The 16891-nt window shown below is 40.6% G+C and overlaps 1 protein-coding gene across 9 annotated transcripts in view; it reads right to left on the reverse strand.

The window, feature by feature from the left end:
• Positions 1-16891, reverse strand: part of tp53bp1 (tumor protein p53 binding protein, 1) — a 476929-nt gene that overhangs the window by 3490 nt on the left and 456548 nt on the right. For all 9 annotated transcript variants that reach the window (XM_051920203.1, XM_051920206.1, XM_051920208.1 and 6 more), the window contains 2 exons: positions 15618-15817; positions 12642-12778 (listed from right to left, as the gene is read on the reverse strand). In XM_051920203.1, coding sequence (XP_051776163.1) covers positions 12642-12778; positions 15618-15817 — 337 coding nt within the window. The remainder of the gene's footprint in view (positions 1-12641; positions 12779-15617; positions 15818-16891) is intronic.

Consider the following 16891-nt stretch of genomic DNA (forward strand, 5'->3'; position numbering starts at 1 on the left):
CCACTGAACTAATTTTGTGACTTCTAAAACCAGTCAGCTGCACTAGTGATGGTTTAGGTGTGTCTCATTAAAGGGTTTGAATGCTAATATTTGTGTGATCAATTACATTGATTTTTAAACTCTGCTCAAAAATTAAGGGAACACTTACTTATTCATCACAGTCTAACACCATGTCAGTTAAGCTGCAGTGAAATTATTCTGTCCAGTTAGGAAGTAGAAGCGATTGTGAATCAACTTTACCTGCTTCTGTGTAAATGAAAGACACAACAGCAAGACAACCCCCAAAAAGGGGATGGTTTTGCAGGTGGTGACCACAGACAATTGCTCTTTCCTTATCCTTCCTGTTTCTTCTCTAGTTTTGTGTTTTGCTAGAGTAGTTGTCAATACTGGTAGCCTTTGGCAGTACCTTCAGCTGATACAGATTGCCTAGGTAGTCCAGCTCCTCTAGGATGGCACATCCATATGCACCGATGCAAGGAGCATGGTGAAGATACCAGGAGATGAGTCATTACATGAGGAGAGCTGGACAGGGCCATAGAAGGGAATCAACCCAGCAGCAGGACTGGTATCTGCTCCTTTGTGCAAGGAGGAACAGGAGGGGCACTGCCAGAACCCTACAAAATGACCTACTGCTGTCCATATTTCTGACCAGATTGTCAGAAACTGACTACATGAGGGCCCAACCTCCTGTAGTGTGACCTGTGCTCACAGCCCATCACTGTACAGCTCAATTGGCATTTGCCAGAGAATATCACAGCTGGAAGCTCCACGACAGATGGGCTGTTGTCCTCACAGATGAGAGCAGGTTCACACCGAGGACACGTCACAGACATGAAACACTGGAGATGCTGTGGTGAACATTATGCAGCCTGCAACATTATCCAGCTTGACCAGTTTGGCGGTGGGTCAGTGACAATCTGGGGAGGGCTGTACAGACCTCTACATGATAGGCAACAGGACTCTTAACTACTGTTAGGTACCGAGAAAATCCTCAAAGTCATTGTCAGACCTTATGCTGGGTTCCTCCTTGTGCAGGTTACAGGGCAGATCCAAGCAACTATAGGCCAGTAAGCTTAACATGCATCACAGAAAAATTAATGGAAGGAATTATTAAGTATAAGATCGAGCAACACCTGGCAAGGACAGCAGTTATTCTAAGCAGTCAGCATGGGTTCAGAAGAGGGAGGTCGTGTTTTACTAACATGCTGGAATTCTATGAGGAGGCAACAAAAGGATACGATCAAAGTGGAGCTTATGATATTATTTATCTAGACTTTCAGAAAGCATTTGATAAGGTGCCACATGAGAGGTTGGGCATCAAATTAAAAGAGGTGGGAGTTCAGGGTGATGTTTGTACATGGGTGCAGAATTGGCTCAGACAAAGGAAGCAGAGGGTGATGGTGCGAGGAACCTCATCAGAACTGGCCGATGTTAAGAGTGGTGTTCCACAGGGGTCAGTGCTAGGGCCGCTGCTATTTTTAATATATATAAATGATTTAGATAGGAATATAAGTAACAAGCGGGTTAAGTTTGCAGATGATACCAAGATAGGTGGATTAGCAGATAATTTGGAATCCGTTATATCATTACAGAAGGACTTGGGTAGCATACAGGCTTGGACAGATTTGTGGCAGATGAAATTTAATGTCAGTAAATGTAAAGTATTACACATTGGAAGTAAAAATGTTAGGTTTGAATACACAATGGGCGGTCGGAAAATCGAGCGTACACCTTATGAGAAGGATTTAGAAGTCATAGTGGACTCTAAGCTATCGACTTCCTGACAGTGTTCAGAAGCCATTAAGAAGGCTAACAGAATGTTAGGATATATAGCACGATGTGTGGAGTACAAGTCCAAGGAGGTTATGCTCAACCTTTATAATGCACTGGTGAGGCCTCATCTTGAGTACTGTGTGCAGGTTTGGTCTCCAGGCTACAAAAAGGACATAGCGCTAGAAAAGGTCCAGAGAAGAGTGACTAGGCTGATTCGAGGGCTACAGGGGTTGAATTATGAGGAAAGATTAAAAGAGCTGAGCCTTTACAGTTTAAGCAAAAGAAGATTAAGAGGTGACATGATTGAAGTGTTTAAAATTATGAAGGGAATTAGTGCAGTGGATCGAGACTGTTATTTTAAAATGAGTTCATCAAGAACACGGGGACACAGTTGGAAACATGTTAAGGGTAAATTTCGCAAAAAACATTAGGAAGTTTTTCTTTACACAAAGAACGATAGAAACTTGGAATAAGCTACCAAGTACTATGGTAGACAGTAAGACGTTAGGGTCTTTCAAAACTCGACTTGATGTTTTCTTGGAAGAAATAAGTGGATAGTACAGGCGAGCTTTGTTGGGCTGAATGGCCTGTTCTCGTCTAGAGTGTTCTAATGTTCTAATTACATTTTTTATTAAAGACTAATGTAAAGAATGAAGCTGTTTTTCTTGAGCAATCAGAGTTGCTGAGCAACTTATCTCAAGTCAGACTCTACATTCTGCCAATTTTTCTTCTTTGTTTCCATTCTAACTACTGTTGAAAATACAAGCCCACAATGGAAAGTGGTACTAAATTCTTAGAACTATGTTACTAATTCCAGAATTGACATGTATAGTACAAGAGCAAATAAAAAAGTAAAGGTAATCTGAAAATTATGTAGTAACCGCAATGGACACATGCTGATACAATAAAACGTGTTGGGGATGGCTTATGGGTAGTTTGAACATACAGCACATTACTCTAACATTAGTCTAGTTGAAGCCAAGTTCACGTGAACATAGACACTCTGCTGCAGGATTACACCATTGTTGAACAATGCACTGCAGTAAGATTTCTTTGAGTGTAGAAGGAGTGAAGCCTTCTGAAATTGACATAAGGATGTTGGCTCAGTACAGAAATAAAAACAGCATGATTCAATGAAAGGTTTATGAATGGGTAGAAAGGTTTAAACTTAGAACAACAAGTGTAACTGACAAGGCTTGTTCTGGTCAACCATCAACATTGCAAACACAAGCCCACATGGACATGGTGAACGCCTTCATCAGAGATGACCAACATATCATGTTGTCTGCTGTTGCTGCACATTTGGATATCAGCTATGGATCTGCACATATATAGTGCATGATGACTTGGGGTACTGTAAAGTTTGTGCAGAACAGGTACCCAAAAAGCTTACTTACCAACACAAGCCAACATTCCTTGATACATTTCAGCAGATATCACTTCCTCTGTTCAAAGAAATCTCACTTTGTTGCTACTGCCAAAAGTGCAACTTTTCTAATAGTGATATCAAGCATTTAATATTAATAGGTATCAATGAAATGCCATGAGCACTATTACTAACACATCATGCCCACTTAGCATTATTACTTACAATTAAATTGTTTATCTAAAAATGGCTTTAATGGTTGTGTTGGTTGACACCTGTTGGCAAAAAAGAAACTCATCATGTATGTTTCCTAAATACTCATACCTGACATATGCCAGAAAATGAATATCACCTGCTATCAGTAAACCTATCCAGCTGAAGCACAAAGTATTCTCTGGTTGTTAGTCGATATTGTATAGTGTCACTCAAAAGGGATACCTCATTAATCACATTTTCTGGCTTTCCCCCAGATCTGTTAGCATTAGCCATGATTTGCATAACTATAAGCACACTGTCAGCCTACTACTTTTACAAAACACTACAAAAAGTGATTTGCAAAACACTAAACATTTACTTGTACAGTATACATTAGACACAGAAATAGATCACGATGTCACTTCCTTGCCATTTCCAATTGGTTAAATACAACCACTAGGTGTGCAGACAAGTAGGGGCTCAATGTAGACACATCAGTCAGCTCTACAAAAAGGCAACAGGTGAGTTAACTTGTCTTTTGCAAAAATGGAAGGCATCAGAGGAAGAGAGAGAGTGGTGATGAGAGGGACAGTTTGTGGAGGAGAAGGAGACCGAGAACGACCCGGAAAATGTGTAGGACATGCGCAAAGAAGAAGAGGACCAAAATTATCAAATGAAATTCGTGCTACATTAGTAGGCCATGTGATAAACCTATGGACTAACACTGGAGGAGGCTGAACTGACAGTCTCAGTAGATACACAGTGGCATCAGTAATATGGATATTTCGTCAAGAACACAAGTTAAAAACATGTCTTCTGTCAACAGTAAATCAGTAGCGTATTGTATGCACTTGATCTGCACATTTTGGTACCCATTCCAGTGATATTTTACAGTAGCCTACATTTATTTTGTTTGGTTTACATAGAACTAAGAGTCGAGAACGCCAAGGAGGAAAGGACACCATATTCAAAAAGAACAAGAGAGCAATCACAAACATGGTTTGGTCAATAACGCAGAAATAATGACACAGTTTTCAATAACATCCAACAGGACTCTCTGTCGATGTTGGCCCGAATCCTTAAAAACATCAAGTTCACTGGGAGCCATTATACACTGATGAAGAGTTTGTGGCAAAGGATGGTTCGTACAGGAGATGATTTAATTTCTTCATCTGTCAAGTTTGTCTTGGCAGATGGAACCAAGCATCTCGCTTTAGACAGGGTCCCTATTGCATATAAGCTGCACTCCACAACCTGGAAGACGGACTCTTACATCTTAGACGATCAACACCTGACAATGCCTCTGCTCCTTGGGCTGTATTCAGTTACCACCATTAAAATTAATATACATTTGCACCCATGCAAGTATTCTCTGGTTGGGGGTGTAATGTACAACTTTCTATCCCTATTCTATTCTATCTATCCAAGCCCACCTAGGCTTCTACTCCACAGAAGTTTTAACATCTGATGTCTCTGTTTTGACCAGCATTTGGAAACAAGCCTCCTGAGGTGAGACCTCTGTTGCGAAGGTGGCCAGAAGTGTGGATAGTGCGGTCAGGTGTAACCAAATTAGTCACTCATGACATTTATACCATTGACGAGGTTCCCATCAGCTGACGTGCCTACAGGGTTTCCCCTCAGAAGAAGGCTACTAGGGAAGATGTGTTTCGTTTATATAGATGATATTGCCTTCTCCCCATCAATTGAACAACATCTCAAGGACCTGAATGATGTCTTTAGAAGGATTCAGGATGATCATCTAACCCTTTATGTAAAAAGTGCCACTTCAGGCAGTCCCATATTTCCTTCCTTGGGCATGTGGTTTCAGCTAAAGGGGTCGAAGTTGATCCAGAGAAAGGCAGAGCTATTAGAGCCTATCCTACACCCACCGACCTTAAAAGCCTTCAGAGGTTCTTGGGACTTACAGAATAAATAAATTAATTCCCCCATAAATTCATTCCCCTATTGGCCGACATAGCTGCATTACTGAACAGGCTGAGGAAGAAGGACACTCAATGGAAATGATCATCTGATTGTGAAGATGCAGTTGAACAGCTAAAAGCCATCTGTCTCCTCCTATATTGGCCCAACCAGATCCCCAACTCACTTTCCAAATGTAGACGGATGCCAGCAATGCAGGCCTTGGTGCGGTACTCACCCAAAGGAAAGTTGGGGAAGAATATGTAATCGCGTATGCCTCTCAGGCCTCTCCTTCTACATCTGAGAAGGAATATCTGGCGGTAGTATGGGTGGTCGAAAAGTGGAGGCATTACAGTACCTGGAAGGGGTGTAATTCGAAGTGGTCACAGACCATAATGCACTCACCTGGGTGTTTATTCACCCGAAAACATCTTCCCGCCTGACCTGATGGGTGTTGTGACTCCAGGGGTTTTCATTCAAGGTCCTTTATTGGAAGGGCTGTGGTAATATTGTTCCCGACACATAACTGCGGGGCACTGAACTTTCAGGAATGGCTTGTGTGGTTGTGGCTCAGAGCTTATGGTCAAACCTTCCTCTGAGTGTGCAAGAATTTGCTCGAGCACAAACCACCAGTCTGGTATTCCAGGGGTTTTGAGAGAACTTTGGCGATCCCAGGTTCAGTCGCATCCATTTCGAGGAGCTACAGGGTGTCAAATTTCAGCTGGTGGTTCCTGAAGAGTTTGTCTCCAAATTCATCTAGTACTATCACGACAGTCCCTTTGGAGGATGAAAACTCTGTTGAAGACCTTGGAGGTGGCTTGGTGGCCCTCCATCTGTAAAGATGTTTGAAGCCACATTAAGCAATGTAAAACTTGTCGGAAGTACACAAACCCATCTGGTCAACCTTCGGGATATCTTCAATCTGTTATTGTAAAAGAACCAGGGGAGATGAAGGGGGGGGGTAGACCTAATGGGTCCATTGCCCTTCACTCCCAATCGGAAGACCATCCTGATGGTGATAATTGACTACTTCTCAAGATGGGTGGGATTATTCCCCTTGAACGATGCTAAAACCTCCAAAATATATTCCATTTTAAAGAACAACATTTTTACTCACTGGAGAGTTCCTAAGTTCATTGTCTCCGATTGGGGATCCCAATTCACCAGTTTGGTGTTATACAATACTATACAATTTATTTTTGTATAGCCCAAAATCACACAAGAAGTGCCGCAATGGGCTTTAACAGGCCCTGCCTCTTGACAGCCCCCCAGCCTCGACTCTCTAAGAAGACAAGGAAAAACTCCCAAAAAAAACCTTGTAGGGAAAAATGGAAGAAACCTTGGGAAAGGCAGTTCAAAGAGAGAAGGATTATACCTTGCATGGGGAGTCAAGAGAAAATTTATCATTGCTTACCACCCCCAGAGCAATTTAACTGAGAGGGTAAACAGAACCTTAAAGACTATGATGGTACCCTATGTCGGAGAATGTCACCGGGACTGGGATAAGTGGTTTGCTTTGAACAAGGCGGTACATGATGCTACTGGGGAGATGCCTGCTCTGATTGCGCTAGGTAGACAACTTAAGGGGCTGCTAGATAGACTGATTGACATGGCTCCCTCCCCAGATTCTAGATCATATAACACGATATACACACCGGCACAGTTGAGGCAGATGGTTCAGAAAAAGTTGGTGGCATCTACATCTCGACATGCCACATATTATAATGCCCATCACAAGGATGCGCACTTTGTGGCGGGAGACCTGGGGCCTCATGTATAAATGGTGCGTACACACAAAAATGTTGCGTACTCCCATTTCCACACTCAAATCGTGATGTATAAAACCTAAACTTGGAGTAAAGCCATGCACATTTTCACGCTAGCGAAAACCCTGGCGTACACAAGTTCTCCGCTCAGTTTTGCAAACTGGCGGCACCCAGCGTCAAAGCAGTGCTACTGTTCCTGTGTGGTTTCCCTTTACTTTTTAGATCCACATCCCCTGACGTGGCTTTATAAATACACTGAAATTAACTGCATATTGTTTATTAGTTTATTGCATCTGATTATAATTAACCTGTAACAATATAATAGTCCACAGAATGGTCAAACTGTTCTAAATACCACAGCTGCTTTAGCGTTGTTACTCTCACTGCACCTTCTTCTTTTTCTTTCAGCTGCTCCCGTTAGGGGTTGCCACAGCGGATCATCTTTTTCCATATTACTCTCACTGCACCACTCGGGAGTATTTATATCACTGTATCTTAGTGGGGAATCACAGCTCTATAGCAGCTGATTGGAAAGAGAATTATCAGTATACAGTACAGCATCTAGCACACGCTACCTCAGCCATGCTATGCTGCCTATTTGAACTGCTCTCATGCGACAAACGCTTCAAAGTCTTTCCTGTACGGATCTCGCGGTTTAGAAACAGTTTCATCCCAAGAACTATAAACGCACTCAATTAGTCCATCAAGTGCTCCTTGTAGAACTGTTTGTACTTATTAGTACAATCTCCTCACTGTAAACTTGCGATACATTCATAATATTGCACAACCTAAGCCACTTTATAAAGTGCGTATTTACATTTGATGGAGATATGAAATTAAGATGAAATGCAGCAAAATCTTTTTATTACATTATAGATAAAAGTTTAACTTAATTTAAATAATCTATATTGTTAATAATTAAACATGTGAGGACACGGTGTCACAGCGCTAGGAAGGAGCTGGCACTCCGTTTACGGATTATTCCTGCCTCATGCTGTATTCTTGCTGGGGCTGGCGCGACACTGGAAGGAAAGATGGATAGAATAATTAAACATGTACTATGAAGATATTTCAATGCTCCTTAAAAGTTCTGAAGAATCAGCATTCTAAGCTTACAGATGGCTTAACGTCTATTACAGAGCTGATTGTGTGGCGATTGGGTATTTGGAGAAAGAAAAGTACGTTTGAAAAGACAGTACTGCTGCAATAAATTATTTCATCGAACGTCGCGCACAGCGCAGCAAACATCTTGCTTGAGGCATGAACAATTACTGCGCCACCGTGTTCCCATGTTTAATAACATGCTTTAACTCCTATCATCATGAAAATGATATCAAGTATACATCTCAGTATTTTAATTATTCAGAGAACTGTAATATCACGAATGTAATGGATTCTGTGTCCTGTCAGAGGAAGAGAAAGCCTGTTTAAGAAGCACATAGTGATTCGCACACATAGAGCACATAGAGATCAAATACAAAACAAAGCATTTAACGTGCTACTTTAGTTACGATGGGATTTGAGAAACTAGTAAATTAAACAATTTTAAGATGAAGTTTATGATGTTCTGCATTAATGACAAAATAACTACATGATTAAAGTGGAAATTTCGAGATTACAGTTGACATTTCGTGCTTTTTTCCCCACTGTGTGCCTATTTTTTTTTTCTCTGTACCCTAATAAGCTTTCATATGACAGTCAGACGGTGGGCTGAGTCTCGCCTTTTCATGCCGACGTTGATATCTGACAACTTTTTTATTTCAGGCACTGTACGACTTTGTGAACTTGAGCTTTCGAGTTTCTCCAACACTCTATGTAACTCGTTCAACTTCCTTTTGTTGTTTATACCACTGTTTAAACCAACAAATAGTACGTTTTTCCTTGCCTCCACTTGGTGTTGGCTTAAATTTCTCTATTCCCCCGTTCTTTTGCCATTGCCTTTTCACAGAATGCAAAGCTTAAGGGCTATTTATCTTGTTTTGCATATTGAAAGAGGCGTAATTCTGGGAGGAGTTTAGGGAGTGGCAGCAGGCGCGTGCGTTACTTTTCATGCTGACCGGGATTTATGGAGCAGAAGAATGTGGAAGTTGGCAAATGCACAGATTTATGCATCTGGATTTTTTTGTGCGTACGAACATTTCCGCTTTTGTCCTTACGCCATGTTTTAGTGTGAATTCTACACACAGCGTTATGCATGAGGCCCCTGGTCTGGGTGAGAGTACACTATCGCTCTGATGCTACATCCAAGTTCTCTGCTAAACTTACGCCTAAGTGGATGGGACCAGTGAAAATTGTAATGAAATATAGGCCAGTGAACTACCAGCTAGTCAAAGGGGTAGACAAAGACTCTATATGGTACATGTGGCTAACATTAAACCCTATTTTGGGCTCCCTTAGCTATGAGTGGAGGTGGGATTATGTAGCACTGGCCGACAAACAACACTGTTCCGATTGGACAGCCAACGAAAGGTCATAGCTCAGCTGAAGGAGAGGCGGTGTCATTGACGGCTGGGGCCCTTTCCCGGCTGGGACACCTCACAGAACATTACCTCTGTTGCGAAGCTAGATGGCAGCCCCCATGGATTGCAGCGGTGCCTCGGACTCCCACAGGGCTTTATGGGAGATGGAGTTGTATACAGCCCTGTTGGAATCTGGGGGCACCGCCAGGGGATGCTGCAGGTGCTCCTTAGCCCGTATGGGCAGTTTTTTCACCACAACTGGAAGTAGGTCATCAAGCATATAAAAGAAGCCTGCAGACAGTACTCAGGGAGCCAGAGTCGGGAGAAGGGAGACGAAGCTTGCCGAGGAGGAGTGGAGGAGAAAGAGAGAAAAGAAAGAAGAAGAGATAATTGTGTTCAGGTGTGCTGTTTGTGCTTGAGACTATGTTGTGTACTTATGGGAATGGGGAAGACGTTGCCAACAAGTAAAGAAACAAAACAAAATTCACTTGTGCTTTTACAAGTGTGCCTCCTGCATCTGTCTGTGTCCTCCCTACGTGGAGTTTGCATGTTCCATATCATGTCCAATCAACTGAATTTACCACAGGTGGACTCCAATTAAGCTGCAGAAACATCTCAAGGATGATCAGGGGATACAGGATGCACCTGAGCTCAATTTTGAGCTTCATGGCAAAGGCTGTGAATATTTATGTATATGTGATTTCTCAGTTTTTTTATTTTTAATAAATTTGCAAAAACCTCAAGTAAACTTCTTTCACGTTGTCATTATGGGGTGTTGTGTGTAGAATTCTGAGGAAAAAAATGAATTTAATCCATTTTGGAATAAGGCTGTAACATAACAAAATGTGGAAAAAGTGATGCACTGTGAATACTTTCCGGATGCACTGTACAGTGGTGTGAAAAACTATTTGCCCCCTTCCTGATTTCTTATTCTTTTGCATGTTTGTCACACAAAATGTTTCTGATCATCAAACACATTTAACCATTAGTCAAATATAACACAAGTAAACACAAAATGCAGTTTGTAAATGGTGGTTTTTATTATTTAGGGAGAAAAAAAAATCCAAACCTACATGGCCCTGTGTGAAAAAGTAATTGCCCCCTGAACCTAATAACTGGTTGGGCCACCCTTAGCAGCAATAACTGCAATCAAGCGTTTGCGATAACTTGCAATGAGTCTTTTACAGCGCTATGGAGCGATTTTGGCCCACTCATCTTTGCAAAATTGTTGTAATTCAGCTTTATTTGAGGGTTTTCTAGCATGAACCGCCTTTTTAAGGTCATGCCATAGCATCTCAATTGGATTCAGGTCAGGACTTTGACTAGGCCACTCCAAAGTCTTCATTTTGTTTTTCTTCAGCCATTCAGAGGTGGATTTGCTGGTGTGTTTTGGGTCATTGTCCTGTTGCAGCACCCAAGATCGCTTCAGCTTGAGTTGACGAACAGATGGCCGGACATTCTCCTTCAGGATTTTTTGGTAGACAGTAGAATTCATGGTTCCATCTATCACAGCAAGCCTTCCAGGTCCTGAAGCAGCAAAACAACCCCAGACCATCACACTACCACCACCATATTTTACTGTTGGTATGATGTTCTTTTTCTGAAATGCTGTGTTCCTTTTACGCCAGATGTAACGGGACATTTGCCTTCCAAAAAGTTCAACTTTTGACTCATCAGTCCACAAGGTATTTTCCCAAAAGTCTTGGCAATCACTGAGATGTTTCTTAGCAAAATTGAGACGAGCCCTAATGTTCTTTTTGCTTAACAGTGGTTTGCGTCTTGGAAATCTGCCATGCAGGCCGTTTTTGCCCAGTCTCTTTCTTATGGTGGAGTCGTGAACACTGACCTTAATTGAGGCAAGTGAGGCCTGCAGTTCTTTAGACGTTGTCCTGGGGTCTTTTGTGACCTCTCGGATGAGTCGTCTCTGCGCTCTTGGGGTAATTTTGGTCAGCCGGCCACTCCTGGGAAGGTTCACCACTGTTCCATGTTTTTGCCATTTGTGGATAATGGCTCTCACTGTGGTTCGCTGGAGTCCCAAAGCTTTAGAAATGGCTTTATAACCTTTACCAGACTGATAGATCTCAATTACTTCTGTTCTCATTTGTTCCTGAATTTCTTTGGATCTTGGCATGATGTCTAGCTTTTGAGGTGCTTTTGGTCTACTTCTCTATGTCAGGCAGCTCCTATTTAAGCGATTTCTTGATTGAAACAAGTGTGGCAGTAATCAGGCCTGGGGGTGGCTACGGAAATTGAACTCAGGTGTGATACACCACAGTTAGGTTATTTTTTAACAAGGGGGCAATTACTTTTTCACACAGGGCCATGTAGGTTTGGATTTTTTTTCTCCCTAAATAATAAACACCATCATTTAAAAACTGCATTTTGTGTTTACTTGTGTTATATTTGACTAATGGTTAAATGTGTTTGATGATCAGAAACATTTTGTGTGACAAACATGCAAAAGAATAAGAAATCAGGAAGGGGGCAAATAGTTTTTCACACCACTGTATATACAGTAGTAGTATAAAAACTGGGATATGTTTTGTTCTAATGTTCAGTATTGATTGTCTTCAGTAGACAGAGAGAAAAACAGTAAATGAATCTTTCCATCAGTCTGCAGAATTGTGTAGTGCTTAGTGAATTTACTGTTTCTATTTCTTTGTGCACCTTAATCATTAGGAAAGTAGAAATGCTAAAAGTGTTTTAGGTTGAGCACAGTAGTGTGTAACTCATTCAAACAGAAATAGATCATATGACTGGTGCTAATTATGTGTAGTATTTTTACATATGAGCCCCGTTTTCAAAATTGTGCTTAAGCAATCAAAAAAAAAAAAAAAAACCCTGCAATTTCTACAAATAAAGCAACAGAACAAAAAAAGTTAAAACCAAGTAAAAAGTTTAAGGTTTTGTAGACTTCCAGTAAGGCATAGATGCAAACGCAGTTCTACAAATATTAGGCAGATTTAATAGTCTGTTGAAATGGGAAATTACCTTTTTTTGACAGAAACAGCATATGACATCAATTTCGAACATTCAAAGGGTACTGCAATCTTTTTAAACTGGAAAACTATGGTTTTACCATTCTGAGGGGATTCAGAATATTCATTAACTCCTGATGAACCAACAGTCACCTAGTCCTTTGTTACCATAACCTTTACTCACCTTTATTCTGGGAAGTAGCACTATGTTGACGCACAGAAGATGCCCCTCCCATCATGAGAAGATCTGCCCAGAGCTCCAAATGTTTTTCAGATATTAGAAGGACCTGTAGAGACTCAAATGGACTCCGACGAGGGTGCCTGAAGAGCAAAGACATATGTTAGATACAGGTTTATATTAAGTGTCTTTCAAAGAATATTAAAAAATTTGTTAATTTTATATTTGTTACTTACCCCATGTAGTTTGTAGTGATGATCAAGAAAAAATGTGAATCTCATGTTTTCATGCAAAACTGAGATTACATGTTTCTTATATACTAGACAAGTGGTCAATGCCTGACAACAGCAAACAATACCAAAAAGGTCCATTAGAAAATCTTGCGTTACTCCAGTCACATAATCAACATATCAAGCTGTCCAGTTGTATGTTCACAACATCTGAAACACACATATATTTACTAAACTTTAAGGTAAAACACCTCCTGAAAATGATTTTGTGAATGAAAATGGAGCATACTCAGATGCAAACAAGTATTTGAATTGTAGATATGCCTTCCAACATTACATCTTTCTCACATTGGTGAGCCACATCTGGGGTACCTCTGAATTATTTAGTGGCAAGGGTGAATTGATCTTCTGCTTGTGGAAGTATAAGGCACATTCTCTTCCTGATAATCATTTAACTTGCTTTTCTTTAATTTTTAGTTGTTCATATCTCTCAATGCGAACTTGCTGTTGCTATCACATGAAGTGCAGAGTTACCCAATGAACAAGCTGTTACTGGGTTTGAGTCCTAACCAGTGAATGAGGTGGGGAGGCAGGTCTTTAATTCTTAGGCTAGAGTGCATCTGAATGAGTTTGACTTTCATTTACAAGAATGTTTTTCAGAAGTGGTTTATTAAATAATGTTTAAATAAAAATACAGTGTCCTCTTTAATTTTTGGGACAAAAACATTTACCCCTTTGCTCCACAGTTTAAAATTACAAATCAAACAATCCGGATGAGATTCAAGTGCACATAGTAGATCTTAATTTAAGGGTATTTGCATACATTTTAACGAAACCATGTAGAAATGACACTTTTTCTACATGGTCCCCCCCTATTTCAGGTCACGTTAATGTTTGGAACATAGCAATGTAGGTATATTAAAGCAGTCTTATTTAGTATTTTGTTGTATATCTCATGCTTGCAATGACTGGTTGAAGTTCTCTTAAAGTGATTTATAGAGATCACCAGGCCCCGAGTATCTTCTCTGGTGATGCTCTGCCAAGCCTCTAATATAGCCATCTTCAGCTCCTGCTGTCTGAGTGGCTTACATTTTCTCTTTAGCTTATGGTAGGCAGGCTCAACTGGATTTAAATCAGGTAACTGGCTTATCCATTCCAAAAAATTTCCATTTTTTAGCTTTGAAAAACCCATGTGTTGCCTTGGCAGTATGTTTGGAATCATTATCTTTTTATAGGGTGAAGTGCCATCCAATGAGTTTGGAGGCATTTATTGGAACTTGAGAAGATAAAATGTTTCTGTACACCTCAAATTTCATTGCTGTCAGCAGTTACATAATCAATAAAGAGAAATTTGCCAGGACCTATGGTAGCCATACATGCCCAAGCCATAACACGTCACGCCATGTTTAACAGATAATGTGGTAGGCTTATGATCTTAGGCAGTTCCTTTTCATCTCCACACTACCTTTTTCATCATTCTGATACAGATTCATCTTTGTCTCATCTGTCCACAAGACCTTTTTCCAGAATTCTGCAGGCTCATTTAAGTACGTTTCTGCAAGTAATTCAGCCATCCTTAGCTAACTAGTGGCTTTACACATCTGTAGATGTAACTGAAGTCTTCTGTGGATAGTAGTCTTTTACACACATACATCTGCCTCTTGAAGACCACTTCTAATCTGTTGGACAGATGTTTGGGACTTTTTCTTTACCATAATTAGGATTCTTTTGTCATCAGCAGTGGAGGTCTCCTTGGCCTACCAGCCTCTTTGCAAATACAGAGCTCACAAGTGTTTTCTTTTTCTTAATGATATTCTGGACTATTGATTTAGGTAATCCTAAGGTTTTATGGATGTCTCTAATGGTTTTATTCTTATTTTTCAGCCTCATAATGACTTTGACTTTCATTGGAACACCTCTTGTCCTCACGTTGAACAAGAACAACTATAGACTCCAACGGAAGTCTGTAGGTAGACATAAGCCTAGGTATCTTATGCCTGCACTAATGAAGCAAAGAAACACACGACAGTAATGACAAACACACGTGATGCCAATTGTTCCAAATATTATGGTGCCCTGAAATGGGTGAGCCATATAAAAAAAAGTGTTGTCATTTCTACATGGTGTGACCAAAACGTATAAAAATATTCTTAAATTAAGATCTACAATGTGCAATTTAATCACATCTGGATTGATTTGTAATTTTAAACTGTGGAGTAGAGGGGTAAATCAAACACAAATGTACCTCTGTCCCAAACATAATGGTGGGCACTGTATTTTAGTTTAATAAACCACACAACTGGATGAATTGACATGAGCATTATGCAACACGAGTAACGTGAAACATCATTTGCTGTTGTCTAGTGTTGATCACGATAGACACCTATTATATCAGACACTTTGTTTTCTCCATTCAGCATGAAAACATGAAATTCATTTTTTTCTTTGGACTTCACAGTTCCCTCTGTGAAAAGCACACTCTACCTTATTTAACACTGTATATTTTTCTACAGTGTGTTTTTTTCATATATATATAATTGTGAACTGCTTCTTATCTACTTGGTTCTATAAATCTAGTAGTCAGACCATGGTTTCTTAGCTTTTTATTACATTTTACTTTCCAGCAAACAAATTCTAAAAGGTGACAAGCAGTATGCCAGTGTAATATGATGCTATAAGCAAACACCTACAGACATGCTGATGAGGCAATGGCTTAGCCTGCACACAAAATTCTTCAAAATTGTTATTATACCATTCAATGATGCGATTTTCCAGTAATCCAAGACCAGCTGGCAACATGTAGTTCCTGAAGCTCAAGGTCTGGTTAGCACGGCAACAGTCCCTCACCCAGATGTGCGACACGCAGGGGATTCCATTTGCTACACTCAGTAGATACTTTTGTGTACGGCAGTGCTGGTCAGCGATAAGAAGTCTCTCATAAGATGAGTTACACTGCAGAGGGACATACACAAGAAAATTCTTAGAATGAAGTGGCACTTACTTTTTCAAACACTAATGCAACACTATGATTAAAACTGGACATGCCTAAAAATTAATGGTAGAATGCACTAGTTTGACAAGCACATTGAACTAGACAAGTTCAGGAAATAATAACTAATAAAATCTTTACAACTACATTTCCTGTTTGGATTTAATTACTGGGCGGCACGGTGGCTCAGTGGGTAGCGCTGCTGCCTCGCAGTTGGGAGATCTGGGGACCTGGGTTCGATTCCCGGGTCCTCCCTGCGTGGAGTTTGCATGTTCTCCCCGTGTCTGCGTGGGTTTCCTCCGGGCGCTCCGGTTTCCTCCCACATTCCAAAGACATGCAGGTTCGTTGGAATGGCGATTCTAAATTGTCCCTAGTGTGTGCTTGGTGTGTGGGTGTGTTTGTGTGTGTCCTGCGGTGGGTTGGCACCCTGCCCAGGATTGGTTCCTGCCTTGTGCCCTGTGTTGGCTGGGATTGGCTCCAGCAGACCCCCGTGACCCTGTGTTCGGATTCAGCGGGTTGGAAAATGGATGGATGGATGGATGGATTTAATTACTGATCAGCATTTAAACACAAATAGACAGTGATAACTCTCACTCTTCACATGTGGACATTTTACCTTGTCTAGCATACAGTAAATGTGAATTAGAAAATCTCCTGGGTGCTGGCATATTTTTTGTTTACTAATGGATTTCTGAGACTTCTGACCAGGCATATGAAAAGGTTTGAGATGGGAAGTGCCACCCCCTTCTTTCACATCAAAGCAATTGCCTTTGTTAAGCTTCCAACTTCAGTATATTCAATTTAATGAGTCAATATAGCGGATGAATTAATGCTGGACTCAGGTTTTTATTTCATAATAGGGATTTTATCAATTATTGGTTGTTTCACTATCTTATGCTAGGATTTTGTTAATACTCTTATCTAGCATGATTACATTTTTTGGAATATTTAATTGCCTTGCTGTATAGCAATGCCTTATACAGACATATTTCAACACATTTTTAAATTAAAGAGACACATGAGGACAGTTATATCCA

This window comes from Erpetoichthys calabaricus, chromosome 17 (genome assembly GCF_900747795.2).
Source record: "Erpetoichthys calabaricus chromosome 17, fErpCal1.3, whole genome shotgun sequence".
In the NCBI taxonomy this organism is placed as follows: Eukaryota; Metazoa; Chordata; class Cladistia; order Polypteriformes; family Polypteridae; genus Erpetoichthys; species Erpetoichthys calabaricus.